This window comes from Thunnus maccoyii, chromosome 16 (assembly GCF_910596095.1).
Source record: "Thunnus maccoyii chromosome 16, fThuMac1.1, whole genome shotgun sequence".
NCBI lineage: Eukaryota > Metazoa > Chordata > Actinopteri > Scombriformes > Scombridae > Thunnus > Thunnus maccoyii.
The window spans coordinates 28,453,305-28,472,863 of NC_056548.1; the positions used below are offsets into that span (position 1 = coordinate 28,453,305).

General features: G+C 39.0%; 1 protein-coding gene and 1 long non-coding RNA gene across 4 annotated transcripts in view; both read right to left on the reverse strand.

The window, feature by feature from the left end:
* The window catches only part of gabrr2a (gamma-aminobutyric acid type A receptor subunit rho2a), a 66,384-nt gene extending 49,756 nt beyond the window's left edge, over positions 1-16,628 (reverse strand). For 2 of the 3 annotated variants that reach the window (XM_042388597.1, XM_042388598.1), the window contains exons 1-2: positions 16,372-16,628; positions 12,904-13,010 (exon numbers count right to left, since the gene is read on the reverse strand). In XM_042388597.1, the coding sequence (XP_042244531.1) occupies positions 12,904-13,010; positions 16,372-16,493 (229 nt within the window). In that variant the 5' untranslated portion in view covers positions 16,494-16,628. The remainder of the gene's footprint in view (positions 1-12,903; positions 13,011-16,371) is intronic. The other variant, XM_042388596.1, reaches the window with a different exon arrangement.
* An 820-nt stretch (positions 16,629-17,448) lies between these two features.
* LOC121881495 lies at positions 17,449-18,532 on the reverse strand. The gene is made up of 2 exons (XR_006091786.1): positions 18,310-18,532; positions 17,449-17,946 (listed from the first exon to the last, which is right to left on the reverse strand). It is a non-coding gene; the product is annotated as an uncharacterized LOC121881495 (long non-coding RNA).
* Between the last annotated feature and the right edge of the window lie 1,027 nt (positions 18,533-19,559).

The following is a 19,559-nucleotide window of genomic DNA, read 5'->3' on the forward strand; positions in this document are numbered from 1 at the left end:
ATCTTAGTCACCTTAACCATCACCAAGGCTAACTTGCTTCTTTTACATGCTATGATCATCTGAAATGATAAATTTCAAGTGTAAGTGGACTGTATTTCACAGAACAAATGTAAAACCTCTCAAAATTTCTCTCTCTCTCTCTTTCACTATGTGCACAGTCGATGTGCACTCTCTACTTTGAATCACTGTCTAAATATAAACTAAATATAAATTGATTGTAATTGCCCAATGTCATTTAATGCTGTATTTTTGGTAATCCAGATTCATTCAATATCAGATATATATGTAATTCCCTAGAAAGGAAATGGTGAAAGTCAGGTAATGGACAAACCAGCTAACGTTTAACTCAAAATATCAATTTTTGTGTGTTTGATTGCAATACCTATGCTCACTAAGTGTTTATACATAATGCATTGACTACATTCTATAAACGTAACTAGATTAGAATTTCTTTTGTTTTATTGGCATATGGCTTATATACTGAATATGTCTAATACAGTATACAGTATATATGGCTATAATATGCAACACAACTTTGGAAGTGTATGGCTGCCAATATTGAAATAAAATGATTTATCTGATCAAATTAAAATTTTGTTTTCCTTTTTCAAAGTCAAATTGAATTTTTAAAATGAAAAACCTCTACTGAGAAAAAAACAGGTCATTCTATTGTCTGGGGTTGTGTGGTTGTACAAATGAAATTGAAATGGTCTTTTCCATGGACAGTTTAATGATGCTTGACTTTGACAGATTCACAAAAAACTCTCGAGAAAAGTGAAAACTGCATTTCACATTAGATTTCATTGTCATTGTGACTGCTTTGAGTTGGAGTAAACTGATAAATTACATTTTTGCCTTCAACATCATGTGCAAACAAATGAAAAAATGAAATTTCAGTATGATTAAACTAACATATAGTTGTGGTGTGATAACACACACAGTTAACAGAAGATTCCCACAGACGTATACAGCTCCACACATGAAGAGTCTGCAAGAATTCATGAGGAAAGTTTCTTTCCTGATATTTGTCTTTATGTCTTTTCAGCTTGTTTCAAGGAGAGGCTTCAATACAAAGAAAGTGTGAGTGTGTGAGATCTAACATATCCCATATTGATGACCTGCATACCAGAAACTCTTCATGGGGCTTGAGAATCAACATTAGGTTGTGCTGCATTCAGGAGGTAATCTATCATAGATCCAGAGATGGGGGTGACATGTTGGAATAAAGTGACAAATACTGCGAGGGAAAGGCATCACAAAGAAGACCTGTAGCAGGTGGTAACAAACAGTAAGAATGAAATCTGGAGGACGAATTATTCTTTAAACCTGCAGTTTGGACCTTTTGTCTCTCCCTTCTGGCAGTGAGAGTAATTACACAAACACTATTGACATCATCGCCTAAGACCCCTGACATTTTTTACGTGAGCCAGTCCCCGCCATGGTAATGCGAAGGCACATTGGGGCACACTGAGGACAGTCCACCCCATTCAACAGTTGAAAACCAATCATTGCCTGTTGACGAAAAATGCATCACTAGCAGTGCGCCAGCGCGGGAATGTCACCACAGACACCAGATTCAAATATCCCCTATACTGTGAAATACAGAGAGATTTATCTGGCAGTGATTGGCTTAATCAGCACTGTGTGGCAAGGGCTTGAATGTAACGGACATTCATTTATGTGTAAAAGTCCTGCACTCCAGCTTTAACTAACTACTTGACACTTGATTCATCACTTGTATGTCAAAATTCTTGAAGACAATAACTTTTAACAACAGGTTTTAGATTAATATTTTGTCCACTCCATTAACATACATGAAGGGAAGAAATATTACTTTCAATACAATGCACTCCAGTACATCACCACCACCACCCACTACAACCACAATAATAAACATAAAGTAGAATTATCACCATCTGACAATGTCAACAAGGACTGAAAATGTATAAGCTTTGTAAAAGTAGAATTTATGGCAGAGCTGTTGTATTGGATTGCATTGGATTGCACAGGTGTTCCTAATAAAGTGCTCAGTGAGTGTGCAGTGTAGTGCTTGAGCTGAGGAAGAGAAAATTAAACTACCAGATTTTTGCCCAAAAGCAGCTTTTCAGAGGAACTGATTAAGGCTTTGAATATAATATCAGTAAAAATGACATGTTCCCTTACATCAGACGTTTGGCTGATCTCATAAATAGAGCCGATGTATTTCAGTCTCTCTAATTCTCTGAGGTCACTTGTTTTGTGCCTCAATGCAGTCAGTCAAACTAATTTATCATGTACAAATCAGTTTTGTTAACCACTGTAAAAAGTGTTTGTTCAAGGCCTTTGAATGCTAACAGCCCAGCACTGTCTGCAAGATTTAATACATCCTGAAAGCAGTAATCCATAATTATTTTTCCCACATAAATGTACTGCACATTCACATAAATAAATGAAGAGTTTGACTTAGAGATGAAGAATCTGCATTTTATCTGATCATAATGGATAATAAACTATAAATAATAGAGAATAAAGGCTTTTCTCCTGCTGTCTTCACAAACACTGCTGATAAACAAACCATACACATGTACACGATTTAGTAGTTGCCTGGTATAATAAAAGATAATCAGTGTAGGAGCGATAGCAGGTTTCAGTGTTGATGCTGAGCAGTTAGTGTATCAGAGGGTTTATCAGAAGTTTTTTCACTGAAAACAGTTGTCTGCTGCTGCAGGAAACCAGGCTGATAAGAGCAGAGTTGTGGGCCGTACACACACACACAATGAACTAAAGGAGGCTAAAAGACTCTGTGGAGCTGCGGTCAACTGCAGAGTGGCTTTGGCCTTGTATCAGTGACACCTTTCACATTATAGTCATTTGGTCCATTGTTCATTATTTTATTTTTTATGTAGCATTTAAGTGAAATTATAGTGTTTGTCTGGGTGGTATCGTCATAGTTTTGTTCATTATGGCTAGGTTATGATAATATTTCAATCACCATCTACCTTGAGAAATGTAGACTTTGGTGTTCTGGGAGAGACTCAGCAGCCACACATTTCTGAGTTCTTTGTTTAGGGCTGAGATTGACACTAAAGACAAGCTGCAGCATGTATTGATTGATTGACAACTCACTGCTTAAGTTTCCTCTGCTCCACTCACATTCACCATCACTTTTCTTCCACTCTCTCTCTCACACTCCTAGAGTTTCCCAGGCAACGACACAGAGGTTGACTCACGTTTCACAACAACGCTGCACAGAGGTTCCCAAACGCTATTGATTTCCAAAAAAAAATGGATAATTGGTGTTGTTTTTAGCATTAAAAATATATTTTTCTTGTTAGCCTGGTGACCTGCCAGGCCTGTACAATTATAGAAGAAACACTGCACAGTGAAAAAAAAGAGTAAAATGTTATCACGACCGATAGTCATAATGGACAAAATTGGGATTGACACCCAGGTTGGAAAAATCCTGGAATTTCCCTCTGGACACCCACACTGGTGTCTGGATGCACTTTTACAGTTAGTTCTGGATCTTCTCGTATTTATGTGTGTGTTCCTCAGTTGGGACAAAGTGTCATTTGCGGGGTAACAGCTGTCTGATGGCGTAACAGATTGGTGCCTGTGCTAATCTAAGCTGTAAACAGGAGGAACTGCTGCCAGCTTAATCTGCTCATCACTGCTGCAGTGGGGCCTGCCTCCATGCAGCTAGGCAGAGCTAGGCTAACATTGCAGGCCAGTTGAATGACACTGGGTGAAGCTAGCAGCTGAAGCCACACTCCAGTCCCCTCAAATTAAGCCGACATCTCCAGATGGTATCTGGGTGCTACTGACCCATTCATCAGTGAGCACTGCTTAAAGCTTTAGCAACAAAAAAAGGAAACTGAAAACTGTGGTGATTATCATTGTGACGTTCCCCTGAGCTCTTGCTCCCTCACAGATGACACACTGGGATAGCATGTCACTTTGGTGCTCAGGGATAAAGCAAATGACAAGTTTCTGCTGTTCATAATATTCCATAAGCTGAACATCATCTCATGTCAATACAGAAAACCATTTAGCCATGCACACATTTACAAGTGACAGCATTTCATTTGGTTTAACATAATAAAGCAGCAGCGAGCCTAAATCTATAGATTATTTCAGTTTCCTTTGAGGTAGCAAGCTTGATACAGTTCTGAAATCAAACTGGCAGCAGCAGTCACAGCCCTGATGTTGGTGGATATCATGCCACTTTATTCTAAGACTTGCGTGGGATGGTAATTCAATTACTTCATTTATAGTAAAAGCCTCTAAATGCAATACAATAAATATTATGCCTTTATGTGCATTTCAGTGATGCATCTATCGCCCTTAAACCTTTTCATCAGGACTAAAAGTTTAGAAAGTGCTCAGTGGCAAAGCTCCCAGTGTGGATGTGTGGATGAGGGTGCAACAGGGATCACTGGAAAAGACCCTAGAGCTTTGTTAACTTCCTTGGATAAATAAAGACTAAAGAAGTAGTCTTCTGTGGCAGTTTTACCTTCTCTTAAAGACAGTATTCCTTACGGTCAAGTTTGCTGCCAGTTGCTGTCCCTTTGCCTTCGATCATCTACACATTGTTAAAGCTTCATTTATAGATTTTTTTGGCCACCTGGGGGCTGTGGAGCGAGCTGAAAATACAATCTGATGTATCAACTCATGAAGTTGTTATGGAGAGCAGAAATTAAGCCAGTCAGAAGAAAAAGAGGAAAACTTCGATCAAATTCGCGTTGATATTTGTAAAAAAAAAAATCCAGCTTGGGAACCATGATGAAGTGTCAGTGTCATTGTTGTCAGACAGTTTTGACTTGTTTTCAGTGTTTAATTATGTGATTAGGTGTGTTCACTTCATATCTGTAGTTGTGTGTGCCCAAGTAGCTGTGCAGACTGCAGGTTATGGGACGGCAGCAAGAAAAGGGACATTTGTTCCCCAAAATTGCCCTTAAGATGCCACTCTGCCCTAGATTTGGTGCTGTTTTATGGGGGTACTTATGTTGCCTGGAAGGAGGTAACATATGGCAAGGAGGGGGCTTTTTACTTTACTTTACTTATTGGCCTTTTACTCGCAACGGTTTTGCAAGTAAAAGGCCAAGTACTTTATCAAACCACCTGTTCAACAAGCATAATAAACATGTAGAAAATCGATATTTTCACCTGCTTTGCCTGCAGTGTTCCATCCACCGCCAGTATGTTTTACACAACTACAGTGCGCTACTTAAGCTAATAACGAAAGCTGTCTGTATGTGTATGTGTATCTGCAGCAGTGAATCACATCAGCAGCAGAGGGAGGAGGACAGAGGACAGGAGGAAAAACTACCTGCACCGAGAGCAGCTGTGCACACGCCACTTGAATTGTGGTGACAGATGGGTTGAAACTGTATGTCGTATGTGGATTGTGTGTGTAGATTGTATTTCATAGAGGAATTGTTAACCTGGATAACATTAGATAAAAATACAAAACTTATGGATCTGTGTGTATCACAATTATTCATAATAAAGGTTGAGGGCCGTGCAAATTACAGGGGTTTCCCAGGAGAAACAACAAAACAGGAGCACAGCAGGAGAGGGGGTGAAAATACAGGAGAAACCCAGGAAAAGTGGGAGTGTTGGCAGGTCTGAAAGTACAAAAAATAAGACACCGCATACTGCAAATATTCACATCTATTTCACCACTTCAATTCCAAAAATAATACAATCAAATCCACAGCCAGTGTGTAGATTTTTTGATGTGATTTATGAGATAAAATTGTAATAATAGCTTCCATAGTCTACCAGCCAGCTGGCGCAGACCAGCCTGGAACAATAGCCGGCTGAATGGCATGGTTTTTTACAGTTTACAGCTAAAAAGCTGTAAAGATGAAATCACACGAGAGCACTGGTTGATGGCCAACCCAGTATCACGGCAGTTCATGAAATAGTCCTGAAATTTAATCTATAGATTTGTGTTTATGGACACAAATTTCCCATTTTTTCATGACACTTAGCACAACTTTCAAACTAATGTATTTCAATTGGACATACGTTTCATGCCTGCACCATGTTTTTTTACTGTCAGTCGGGACTCAGGAGCACAGAAGCTGTATTGTTTTTTTCTCATTTGTTATTCATTTTTTAAAACTATAACCACTACATCAATTAACATTTAATCATGAGATTTTATCCTTGTTTTTATTTCTTTATTTTAATTTTATCAGTACAGTCAATGGTATGAGTCAGTCTGGTGGGCGGACTGGAGGACCCTCTGTCCGTCTTCAACATTTCTCAACAGAAAAACACGGAAATGTCCTTGATAACTCAACAATACAATAGGTCAATGTTTTTGATAGCAGAAGCTGCTACTATACCCATGAGCCTCCTCGACCGGATACAAAGACAGTCCACTTTATGTTATGTTAGAAAACTTTTAATAACTATTATATCTGCTATTTACTTTTAATTGTTGAATTTATTACAAACTGATTAAGATGTCTGTGAGCAGTTGGTTTGGTGAATCCCTTCCATTCATACACACATACACACTCACGTTGGAAGATGTGGCTTATGGAAGTGCATTGTGTTATGACCGCGTTTAACTCCTGCTTTGGCTAAAATATCTGAAATAAACCAACATCTCTTTCTTAACATAGATCATCTATATGCAGTGTAATTACTGCTGCACTAGATATTTGATATATTCAGTAGATATATCTTTATACAAACCTTTTTACAACCCTAAACTGGAAGAACTACAACTGTGGTGCTGATTTGTATCAAGCTGCATGGGGCTGCTCTAGGGCACTGTAATTTTTAAAAATTATTAGTGTTTTTCCTAGAATTGGAAGTTGTAAATACTGAATTGAGAGTACACTTAAGAGTTTAAGGGGATGGTAAACACATTTGTGCAATCAGATTTAAATATCTAATTGTTAAATGGGTGAAAATGAATTTTAACCATATTTTATCCATATCTGACAGTGCCCCCAGTTGTTGACTATACTCACATGATAGCTGAGGTCAAGAACTCTCTATAACAGCTGGTCCCATGTCTGGAGCCCCTTTTGTTGCTGAATTATAAACTTTCAAACATGCACTGAGGTCAAGGTTCAAAGGTCATTATTTCAAAGCAGGAGCCATGTAGAATCTTCATACTGACATATGTTACTCTCCAGGTTGAGACCTTTCCAACGATGTATTTGGTTTAGCTCTACGACAAAGTTTTAATTTTCTCATTTCATGGACACAAGCATGCATAGGTTACTATTTACACAACCCTGGAGATTGTTTGTATCTTCATGATTCTTGGTTTTGGGATCTTATGTCAGCATGACAGAGCCTGTTCAGTCAGCATCTGTTTTATTAGCTAATGCAAGCATACAAAGAATGTGTCTTGGTGTTTGCTCAAAAGTAATGTAATAATAATAATAATAATAATAATAATAATAATAATAATAATGAAATAAACAAAGTAATATTCATTTTAATTGAAAATCTTTTTACAGAATGTAATAGTAATAGTTTTGAAATGGGATATGAAATATTGACTGTACAAAGGAAATATGGACTGTGCTATGGACAAAAAATGAAGTGTATGAAATATGAGTGTGACAAGAGCAACAATTAAATGTGACATGTGCATAAATAATTTAATTATGTAACAGTGGAGGTTGAATGTAATGCACAATGTAAAGTCCAGTCTGATGAAATATATGAAAGTGACAAGTGCAGGGATTAAATGAGGGATTTGGAATGTAAAGTCCAGTCTGATAACCCCGTCTTCATCCTATTTATATGGCCATCGTACAAGATTTGATGCACACACACACACACACACACACACACACACACACACACACACACACACACACACACACACACACACACACACACACACACGTTGGAGTGCTTTATTGGATGACATGGCTCAATATTAATTGAGGACTCAGTTTTAAGAGAGATTTTAAATATTCTCAGCCACATATTCTTGGAAATATAAAATTAAATGAGCAACTTCACATTTTACAATCACAGGCTATAAAACACCTTTTCTTAATAGAGATAGTGATGTTTGGTATACGGGTTGCTGCTGACTGGTCGCAATTTGAAGTGGAATGAAGCCCACTGATGGCAGACAACCCAAAACAGTAGTTGAATGCGCCATATCCACCCACAACACAGTGCTCTTCCGTAGCCTTCCACTATCTACAACTGAGAAGACTTATCAAGGACACTTTTGTGTTTTTGTGTTGAGAAATGTTGAGGATATCATTAAAATTGACAGTGAGCAGCAGGTCATCCAGTCCATGTACACCAATGTAACTAATGTGTTAGTCAACAATTGCCTACAGTAGCATATCTGGCTCTTGAGCTGCTAAATGTTTACCAGCTAGTGGCTAACTTTGTCTGTCTGTTGTTTGTTGCTGGGCAGGTAGTGAGCGTTTTTGCTAAAAACAGGTTGATGAAATCAAAAAATATGCTAAGAGAGGCTATAAAGCTCTGTAGAGCTGAGGGAAACTGCAGACTTGGTGATAATTCTCTGTGGGTTTGTCACTGTATGTGCGACAAAATAAAGCATCATTATCAAAAGGCCTACAACTGTTTAAGGGTTCTATACATTCGGTGCTTTTGGATTTTTCTAAGACACACCTATTTTCATTGAATCCTACGGTGTGCCTTTAAGAGCTGGGTGGAGGAAATATTAAAGTAATAGGCCGCATGAAACAACTCCACCTCTGACTTTGTGACCTCTGATAAATCCGCAACACTGCTAAGCCACCACATTTTCTGAAAAGCACACAGTGGCTTTGGTATACAGTTAACAGATCATAACATGCCTCGCCCGAGCCCATACATCAAATGATCTAGCCGATGGGCTTTCTCTCTCTTTCCCTTCTGCATGGATTAACAACAAGCTTAATGTGTTATTTTACCGAGGATTAAGAGCAATAATACACCCCACACGTTAGCCACACTCACCCCCCTCTATCCAGTGACTGACATCCAGCATCTGACCTTGATACTGATCTTTTTAAATATGTTCACGTGTACATATAGTATGTAATAGTCCTGCAGTACATACAGTATACTGGATCCTGAAGACGGAGATGCCCTTCATCCACTGTCCAACACTTTGATCCAGAGTAATGTTTTTACAACCACTGGCCAGATAGTCATGATATTGTGTATTGTTATTCATGGTCCCCTGGAGAAATATCTTAATAATTTTGGTGATTCCAGTCCTTTCAGCTGGCGCCATCACTGGGTCAACAAACAATGCCTAGATTTCCATAAAGAAATTCTGATTAATTTCCATGGTCCCAGAAGGATAAGTACTATTTTGGGTGACTACCTGACCTTTTCTCTACCATCACCATCAGGTCACATTTTTCACTTGAATGAGAGGGAGTTAGCACACTGAATCCTGAGAGCTCCCTGGAGTTTAATAGGGCACCATTTTGACCATCAAAGTAAAGGCAAACCTTAATAGTTTAAACTATTCAACTCTTGGGAGAATACTCCCATTGTAAGCCGCTTTTGTCCCACACCACACACACACCAAACTGAAGAAGGATATGCCTTTTTTATCCAGGTTCTTTGCTTCACATTTTCCATTTAGCAGCAAGATATATCTCAAAATCTATTAGCCACATGGCCGTGACATTCTGAGCACATTATTACTCCTGAGGGGATAAACCCTTTCAGTATTTAAGTATGCAAAGATTGAAAATTACAAGGGTGATGTAACTTAAAACCTTCAGCAGTATATTTTATGATGGCTTGTGACATCATAAGGATTGTTAGTTGCATTGACTTCAACCTCAGAGTGATCAGTATCAGGCTTTTATTTTGGTCGCTCCTTTGTAACATTGTCCTCACCGGAAGTAACTGCTGAAAACAACAGCAACAGTAAAATTATTACCCAACCCCATATTGTGAACATACAACACAGTTTACAGAGTGACTTTGAACTTCAGAGTTGTACACACATAGTCAACAGCAATTTTCCAGATTATTAGCAACATTATGGATGTACTCAGTTTCAGTTTGACCTCCAAATTAAGTGGTTTAAATAGTCTGGATGAACTGTTGGTTTGACTGCTTGCTCTTCTTGCCCCATTGGATGTTTTCAGTGATCAGTTGTAACTCTCAGTAATAACTTTGGTGAGTAGAATGTTATCATGACCAATGCCGGCAAGCCCAAATTGTAATAAACCATAGTTCTGTCTTTATATGCCGCTTGATATCTGTATTCATCACCACCGAATCTCCATGCTGCTGTTTGGGCTCAGAGTCTGTTATTGGCTTGCCTCTTTGGAAGACAGGGTGGAGTATTGGGGGCATTTTCTCTTTCATTCTGATGCAGCTAAGCCAGTTGCTTACTTATCTGTTTTGGTGGAAAAGCCACGTTATAGTATTATTCAAAGCAGAAAAAAATGTGAGGGTTTAAACACATCTGGAGGGGCAGCCCTTTGTAGGGCAACAGAGTGGAGTATGAGACTCTTTATATTAATGTGACCAGAGCTGTGTATCCTCTACTGGGACTTTGTGCCTGTACCTGGGATATTTTTAGTGTCATTTCCACTGTGACCTCCTGCTACATGCCCTGCCTTTCTCTGAAGTAACAATCGCTTGAACAGGGGAGAAGTTGGCTTAACAATGGTTGCCTCTTCTGCACCCAACAAGGTACAACTTCAGAAGAAGAAGATGAGTCAGAAGAAGATTTTTTTTTTTCTGCTCCCTTCCTGTTTCAGAGGAGGAATGTGGGTGGATCTTAGTGCAATATCCAAATATCATTATGAAAGCTCATTTGAGTTTTGAGCAGAAATGACAAGTTTCATCTGATTGCTAAACTGAGACACAAGAGACACAGACTTCAACAAAGACCTAGCCTTGAGCTACTATCTGAAGTATGTCAATGATAAAACACCACTACCTTTAGATTTAACCCATGCCTTAAAAAGACATTAAGGTATGCAACGTGTATGAACTGCAGTCTTTAGATCACACGGAACGACACCAGTGGGGAACAACTTCTTAATGTTTGAGCATTCATCTTAAAAACCCAGAATGGAGGATTAGTGACATTGTCAACTTGAAAAAACCTTTAGATCTATTTTTTCTTGTGATCCAGCAGAATAAAAAAACATGTCTGTTCACTCTGGTCACAACCTGGTGACAGAGCAGGATTAATGTGGAGGTTGCGGGCTAGAGATGCTTCATGCTTTGAGATCATTCCAGGAGAGGGATGGATACTTTCAATTGGTATAACATCAAAGAGCTCTTCATATCAGAGGTTCTGGACTCCAAAGACCAATCAATTATAAGACATGAGGGTAGACGGAAGTGCTGACATGCAGTTAGTTTTTCAAGCTTGAGGGAAGACAGGTGACAACCAGTGCTTCCAATTTTTCCTCCATCCCTGTCTTTATTCAGGTTGTTTCAAGTTCCAAGCATCACATCCAGCACTGGGTTAAAGGCACCATCACATAAAGGTCAGTGTACTTGTCATGAGGAGTGCCACTCAGTCTGTGAAAACAGTTGCATAATGTCTTCTGGGAAAATAACCCTGATGACGTGTGTTACAAACTGGGCATGGAGTTTTAACCATGCAGGGAGGAATGAATGAAATATGCTATTGATTTTCATTGTAGGAAATGTAGGATTCAGCATTTTTTGAGTGTGGCTCATATGAAGGACTACAAGTCAGGATATCTCTGCTTCTGCTGCACATGTTTTGACCATTTTTACTTTAATCTGTTTAGAGCTGCAACTAATGATTATTTTCATTATCTATTAATCTGTCAATTATTTTCTCAATTAATTGATTAGATGTTTGGTCTATAAAATGTCCCACAGCCCAAGGTGATGTCTTCTTTTGTCCCAACCAACAGTCCACAACCCAACATTATTCAGTCTACTGTCATAGAGGCCTAAAGAAACCAGAAAATATTCTTTCGATTTTGGCATTTTTTTCTTTAAAAAATTACTAAAAATGATTGATTGATTATAAAAATTGTTGGTGATAATTTTCAATCTACTAATCTACCAATCTACAATCTACAACTTTTTACAGAAGTAATATTAAATATACTATTGCAACATTTAATCCCTACAGCACCTCTTTAAGTCTCAGCTTCTCAAACAAATATATATTAATAAAGCTTATGGAGTCTATTAAAGCCTGATGACGCTGGGTTAAAGCCAATGCCAATAGTGAAATTTGAGAATTACAAAAATCTGATAACAGTATATTGGGTGATATTCATTTTTAGCTATGCTAGCAGTGTAGCTCCAGGTATGGCATTGTTGGTTGGTCGGTCAAACAGTTTGCCACTTTGGTCCTGAAATATCTCGACAATTATGGGATGGATGGACATGTCATTTTGTACAGACATTCATGTCTCCAAGACTATGAATCTTAATGACTTTGGTGATCCTTTGACTTTCACTACAGACATTTTGATGAGGTTCCCTTGCATTAGCTTAAATAAATATGATGTAGATATGGGGGGGGACATTTTACAGTGAAAAAGAATAAACTTGTCAGTGCTCTCTGGTGGACAAACTCTGCAATGGAGATACTGTTTTGAAATGATTTCAAATATATCTTGAGTGTCTCTATAATGACGTCTCCTGTTGGCTGATATAAGCCCAGATTTAAGTGCAATATGCTAATATTAGCTGATATATCAAAGGCCAATTGATCTATTTATTTATTATTTATTTGTCTATCTCTTGAGTGTCTTTGCAAGAATGTGAAAAACACTTGCATTTTACATAATTGAGCAATGCAATTATGTTAAATATCTGAGTTTGTACTATTTGAGTATTTATTTTTGTGAAAATAATAGACAAAAAAAGTCATTGGGGCCTATTTAGGTTCTCAGATTTCATATACATGTCCACAAAAACAATGAGAAAGCACTGGACACCTACCTCCGAACGCCGGCCTCATGGTGAAGTCATGATCATCTACTTTGAGTAGATGCTCTGTCTTCATTTTGCGAGACTTGGTCACATCTGGAGGCTTCTTTGCCAGGGAGCTAGAAGAAGAAGACATTCACTGTCAGAGGGTAGTAAAGACTGGGCTTTGAAGAAATAAAAAGCAAAGACTGGAAAATTCTGATTAAATCTGCTGTGACAACTGAGAACAAGAACCGCATGAATAGATCATTTATGTACAACCTGTTTCTTTTTTTCTCACTTTCAATTTTCTAAAGCGTGTGAGATGAAAGTCTCTTTTCTCATATCTGCATTCCAAACTTCAGACGATCACACATAGAATGTCACACAGAAACTAATCTAAAATGACATGCACATTTATTTTAGAAAATCTGAGACCTAGCTTGAATCTTTCTGCAGACGTGCCACTCCTAAAATTCTATTTGTGTCCGTGGTTGAATAGAATGTCATGCTGTGATAATTTTCAGTGGTATAGTGTGTGAGGACCGTGATAGTGGTTAGACTGTTTAGACCACATGCTGTGTTAAATCACCTCTGTGGACAGATGGAGTCAACACAGCAAGGCCTTGGCAAAACTATACCAGACAGATATTCAGTTTCTCAACCAGTGAGCAAAAAAGAAGAGATAAATGTACTGCCCTCCTGCCCCTGTGTCCATTTAGACTTTCAGCACTTTTCCCGCCTCAGACCCTGTTATACCCCACTTTTGAGAGGACACTTTTAAACATAAGTCCTTAAATAGTGAGAAACACTGAGTTAGGGTTCCTCCAGTTGGAAGTTTGAATGAATCACAGTTGCATGCTCTGCTTGTGTGGTTTTGATTTCCATTATCTTCCTCCTTTCATCTGACATACATTCTGGATTGCAGTTTGTGCTTTGCATGACAATTATTCAAAATAGATAACAATTTCATCACTGCTGTCAGCTGTCATTGTGCTCTGTCAGAGGTCAGGCCGTGCTTGGACGTAAAACACACTAACATCTGGTGCATTCTGCAGCTTAATGTACAGAGTGAATGAGATACTGTGTTGTCCAAAAAACCTGAACAGGTACCAGGAAAACTGGACAAATAAACCGAAATGACAGTATCTGCATGAGACAAGAGGGAGGGAGGAAATATGTTTGGTTTTAGTCATTTGGGTGAACCGACTCTTTGGATTGACTAGAAAGAGAGAGGCTGCGGTGTTGAACATCACCTCCATGAAGCCCCGTCAAGTCCCAAACACAATACTAAATTATTGACATAAATATCTGTTGTCTTATTTTGTTGTTATACTTTAATGATTAGAGTTTAGTAAACTGAAAACTTCCTGTAATCATCTCCTTGGACAGAAATAAATCGAAGGACAAAAGAAATGAGGCTGGACTATTCCTGAAAAGAAGAAACTGATTCAGAGCAGCTGCTATATTCCAAAAAAATGTCAATGTTAAGCTTGAATCTGTGTGTAATATCTGACCAGTCTGATGCGTAGAAGCAGATAAGTTCAGTTACTGTTAGATCCTGACCAATCCTGTCGCTGTTTTGGGACATTTTAATCATTAATGAACTTACTGCTGCTGTGCCACGTGCATAAAATGTGCACAGGGCTTCTGTCAGCTTGGTCATGCTCACACTGTTGCTGCTGCTGTGTGACGGCTGCAGGTAGAAGGAGACTACACAAGCTGAAGGCACCTCACTCACTCACCAAACAGAGTTTTGACATTTCTACAAAACACCACATTACAACGGCATTATTGATAAGACTCAGCTGTTAATATACTCTGCCGCCATAGTCATATTTTGATGGACATTTCCGTCTGCAGTAAATGAGAAACTGCAGAGCGAAGTGAATGATGATAGTTTGTGTGTGGCAGGCTTCTGCTTAATGATGAAATGTTCTACTTACTGGCCTTTCACAAGCACCGAGTATTATTTTATCCTTCTCTCTGCGCCTCGAACTCTTTGGTGCAGCCTATGTCGACTATACCAGCACGACTGTGAGGACGGAATAATAGTGTTTAAAAGAAAGAAAGAAGACTTTTTTTCGGCCATCCCTCCACCCTGACCCTCCCTGCAGACTGTGGCTCTATCTCATATGACCACTAGAGGTCTTTGTCACTTGACCATAAACTACAGTATATGTTGTTGTAAGGCAGTTGCTGAGATAACTGACTCTATGATTGTCAGTTCAACAAAATAAATAACAAAATAGGTTGTTGGTTATTTCATTTACCTTCCAAAACTACTGATATGAGGGTTTTGTGATGTGACGACCTCATCAGTTATATGACATACAAGACAAATCATCCATATAAAGAACCACTTGGTTAGGGTTGTAGGGAAAGATCATGGTCATGGTTATAAGAAAGTGACGCTGATTGCTGGTAGGAGCGAGGACAACAGTTCTGTCAATCCTATTCATCCACCCCCAGCTTTTTTGGGGGTACTATAGCAATGTCATCTTACTTCATCCTTTGCTCCTGACAGACACATGTCATAATTCACACAACCACTAAAGATCTTTGTGTGGTAAATGTAAATGCTGGTTGTTTCAGGGATTTGTCGTTTTTCTGACATTTTTTGAACATTTCATCAAAGTGTTCTTGAGCAAGACACTGAGCTCCAAACTGCTCCCGGTGAGCAGGTCAGTGTACAGCGCTGCAGGCAGCTCCAGCACCATCACTGGAAGAGTGTGTGTAGGTGAATATTTGGGAGAGCACTTTGCACTGCTCTCAGGATGAAGTCACCGTATAACTACAGCCCATTTACTATTTCAATGACAGCCCATGAAATATTGGCCGTTACAATTCATCCATTATTTCAACAGTTTTAGGATTTCTACTACATTCTGTTAATAATCTTGTTCTTCAGTGTCAACAAGGAATTATTCTGCACTGAATCAAAGGAGATCCCCTCTGACCACACCTCATTTATGCAGTGCACAATGGAGAAAGTACAGATCTGAACTGTTGCTTTTCACCAAACCAGTCGGCAAAAGTAAATAAATGTTACAGTAATACTGAGAAAAATCAATAAAATGAAATCTTTTTTTTTTCCTGAGGTCAAACTTATCACATTATTACATCGTTCTGATAAAACAGCTATTTCACCAAACTGGCTACATAACTATTATTATATACAACTATTTGCACACAGATGTGTTTTTATTTTTGTTTAATAATTTTAATTAGGCAAAATGTTATATAATAATAATTTTACAACTGACCCCTGAGCTCCTCAGTGTTCACTCATCACTTACAGTCATCGCTTCATAGAAAGCAGTTCAAGAATGTCCACAATAAGCAACACTACAAACTGTAGCCTGATAAAAACCTGTCAAACTGATTAATGATGACAATTTAATAAAAGTATTTTGAGCAGTTATCTATTAGATTTCTACGCTTCTCTCCGCATTTGCACGTGTTTATCCTGAGTTTATTTCCCCTGGATCGTCCACTTACGTGCCATGCTTTTGGGTCTCCACTGTACCGGTCCATCTCCGCACCCGGTGGCCGTGTTTACGGCATTCCCCGGTAACGACCAGGCATAGAAGTAAAATCAGAGGTTTGGTCAGATAAGGCATCTTCACGGCGCAAATCCACAGGTGAGTCCCTTGAAAGCCCCCTTCAGTCGGTTCATTCCAGCAGGGCTCAGCCGGTAGCGCATGGTTCTCAGCAGAGGATGGACGCGTCCTCGGTCATGGCATCAGACTTTCTGCCGCGCGAGGCTGCAGGAGAGGAACGTGTGTGTGTGTGTGTGAGTGTGTGTGTGAGAGCCTATACACTGTCTGCGTTTATCCCCACGAGGGAGAGAGAGAGAGAGAGAGAGAGAGAGAGAGAGAGAGAGAGAGAGGATGAACATCTGTAGCCTACATGCACCGAGGGAGGGAAAAAAACCACACAGGGATTATTTGCAGCCTAGTATGACACAACAAGAGAGACAGATTATTCCTCCCTGTTGTCAATAAAAACCTCATCTCAGGAATCACGTTTCATTCAACTCAGGGAACATGGTGGAGCAGTTTAAATGCAACCCCTATTTTCACTTAGTGCAGGGCCGGGCCCAGCATTTCTGGGCAGTGGGCAGAACCAACCCCCCCCCCCCCCCCCCCTTTCTCCCCCTCTAATGTCAAAATACACACGCAATTTTGTACAAAATGAAATGTAAAGAGTCAGTTTGTGGTTGTAAATTCTGTGTATCATCCAGTCATTCCATCTATATTCAATATTTGGTAACACTTTATTTGAAGGTGCACGCATAAGACTGACATGACAGCTGTCATGAACATGAAGGAATCTTTATGAATGTTTATGACTGCTGTCATTGAGTGTCAATCTGTCAATCATGTCATTTTCAATGCAAATTTTAATGCAATTACATTAAACTGTCATGTTGTTTGGACATTGGCTGTCATAAGATCATTATTATTGTGTCATGAATATTTTCCTTTACCTCAGCAACAGTGGTACTTTTCATTAAGATGTCATTAAACGTTATTACACTGTCAAATGTTTTAAATACCTTAACTAAAGTAAGAGTCAAGAGATGGTTTTTCTTTAATTGTACTTACACAATAATACACTTTGGAAATAAACCTGTTGACTTGGATTACTTGTTCCTCCTCTGAGGATTCTGACATATTCTCAGCACGTACATTTTGTACTTTGGGAAAAACAAAACAGGATAACTTGTTCTTTAAATTGAAAAAAAAAAACCAATGTCCTTCCAAATGTTCTTAAGTGTACTTTACATTATCAGGAGGAGTTTTCCACTTTTTTTCCTTACTGTGATCATTTTAGCCATCTCCTTTGTTATAGCCTTCCTCCATAGCTCTGTGAACTGGGAGATCTTCTCGTTATCTTCGTCTCCAGGTAGCAGCTCCTTGATGGTGTCCGGATATTTGATCGCTAGCTCAGCAATTACAGCTGTTCTTGCAATTGTGTTTCAGTCAATCTTGATCTTGGTAAAGACCTTGTTCATGGATCCAGACTTGGTGAATCTCCTCAGGGCGTTCCCATAGCAGCAGAATACTTCATCTGTTAACAAAAAATGAACAAAAACAAAGATAAACTTTTTCAGCATCTATTTTCAGGCATGCATTGTTGATTTGGCACCTTATAGGTAGTACTAGCAGACAAGACAGGATTCTACTTACTCTGCTGGTTCACTGTGCATCCTCCTTCCAGGCTGGTTATATTAGATTTAGCTCCTTTCCTATCTGCCTCTGAGGCTATCAATATCTGCCATTACCAGCCTGGAAGAAGGATGCACAGTGAACCAGCAGGGTAAGTAGTGTCCTTTCTTAGTAAGTAATTAAGTAAGTAAATTTTATTTATAAAGCGTCTTTTGAAACAAGAGTTACAAGGTGCAGTACAATAAAAACAATCTTTCAATCTTACCTGCCTCAGAGGTTACATCGAACATGACCGGCCTGAGTGGAGGATGCACAGTCAACCAGTACTGTGGAAGTGGAATTTCTTATCTGCTTCAGAGGCTTAATATATCTAATATAACCAGAGGTGAGCACAGCATAACTTGAGGAGAGTGTGTTAGCGCATGCAGTGGAAATAATGGGTTTCAGGGTGCAGAGGTGGAGTTACCACATTCTATCTGAAAGCCACTTAAAGGGACTGACAACTTAAATCTTGTTAAAATTACTTTTCCGTCATCTTGGTGAGAGGTGGTCTTGACTCCATCTCTGTGCCCTTAACTCCATTATTTCCAATGGCTCCACAATGACGGCTTGTCGCCCCACGCCCCTTGGTGAACTTGCTCCCAAAGTTGAACCTAGCTAAACTTTTGCACTGCATGCTGTGATGAACGCCTGCCCCTCCAACAGGAAGGAGAGGTACCCAGTCAGGCAGAGGAGGAAAAAGGAGGAAAAGTCGATAGTGGCACTATCACAGCTCTGTGCATTGTAGAAACATATGTCCAATCAAGTGGACATCCCAGGTGTGTTTAAACAACGCAATGAAGATTAGCTCTTATATCTATCCACTCTGCTCTTGAAAACCCAGCCTATTATGCTCTCTCCTCCATGACTTCCTTGAACATATAGTACTGTATGAAGAACATTAATTGTATTGGCATTGTACATGATTTGCCAATAAATGCAGGCTCCTTTAATTTGGGAAGGTAGTAAGTCCTTTTTTGTTGTTTTTCAGCTTCCTGTTGACCTCCTCCATGTTTTTAAAGCAGTCCTCATGGTGTTCAATCTTCTGTTGACCCATCTTGGTTTATTCTTTTAGTTTGTTTTTTGTTTCTTTTTTTTTGGTCTTTTTTAATCTACCGTCCTGAGAATGTCCCTTGCTGTATAAGGTGCTGTGCAGTAACAGGTAATACAAAGTGTAATAAGGTAATAAGGTTATAAGGTTAAGTGTAATACAAAAAACTGATTGTAATTCTATCTATTGTATTTATGTCTTACCTGGACTAAACTAGTAACATAATAACTAGAGCTGACCCAAACTATTCCAATCAAATATTCATTTGTTGGGTTGAAGGTTGGATAGCCTACCAGTGTTGCTATTCAGAATTATCTTTCACCTCATGGGCATGACAAAAATCTTCGTCCTTTCAGATACAATGGCTTGTGGATATGCAACAATTGGCCAAATGACTTCTTCATAAATAAAATTTTTGAGCTCAG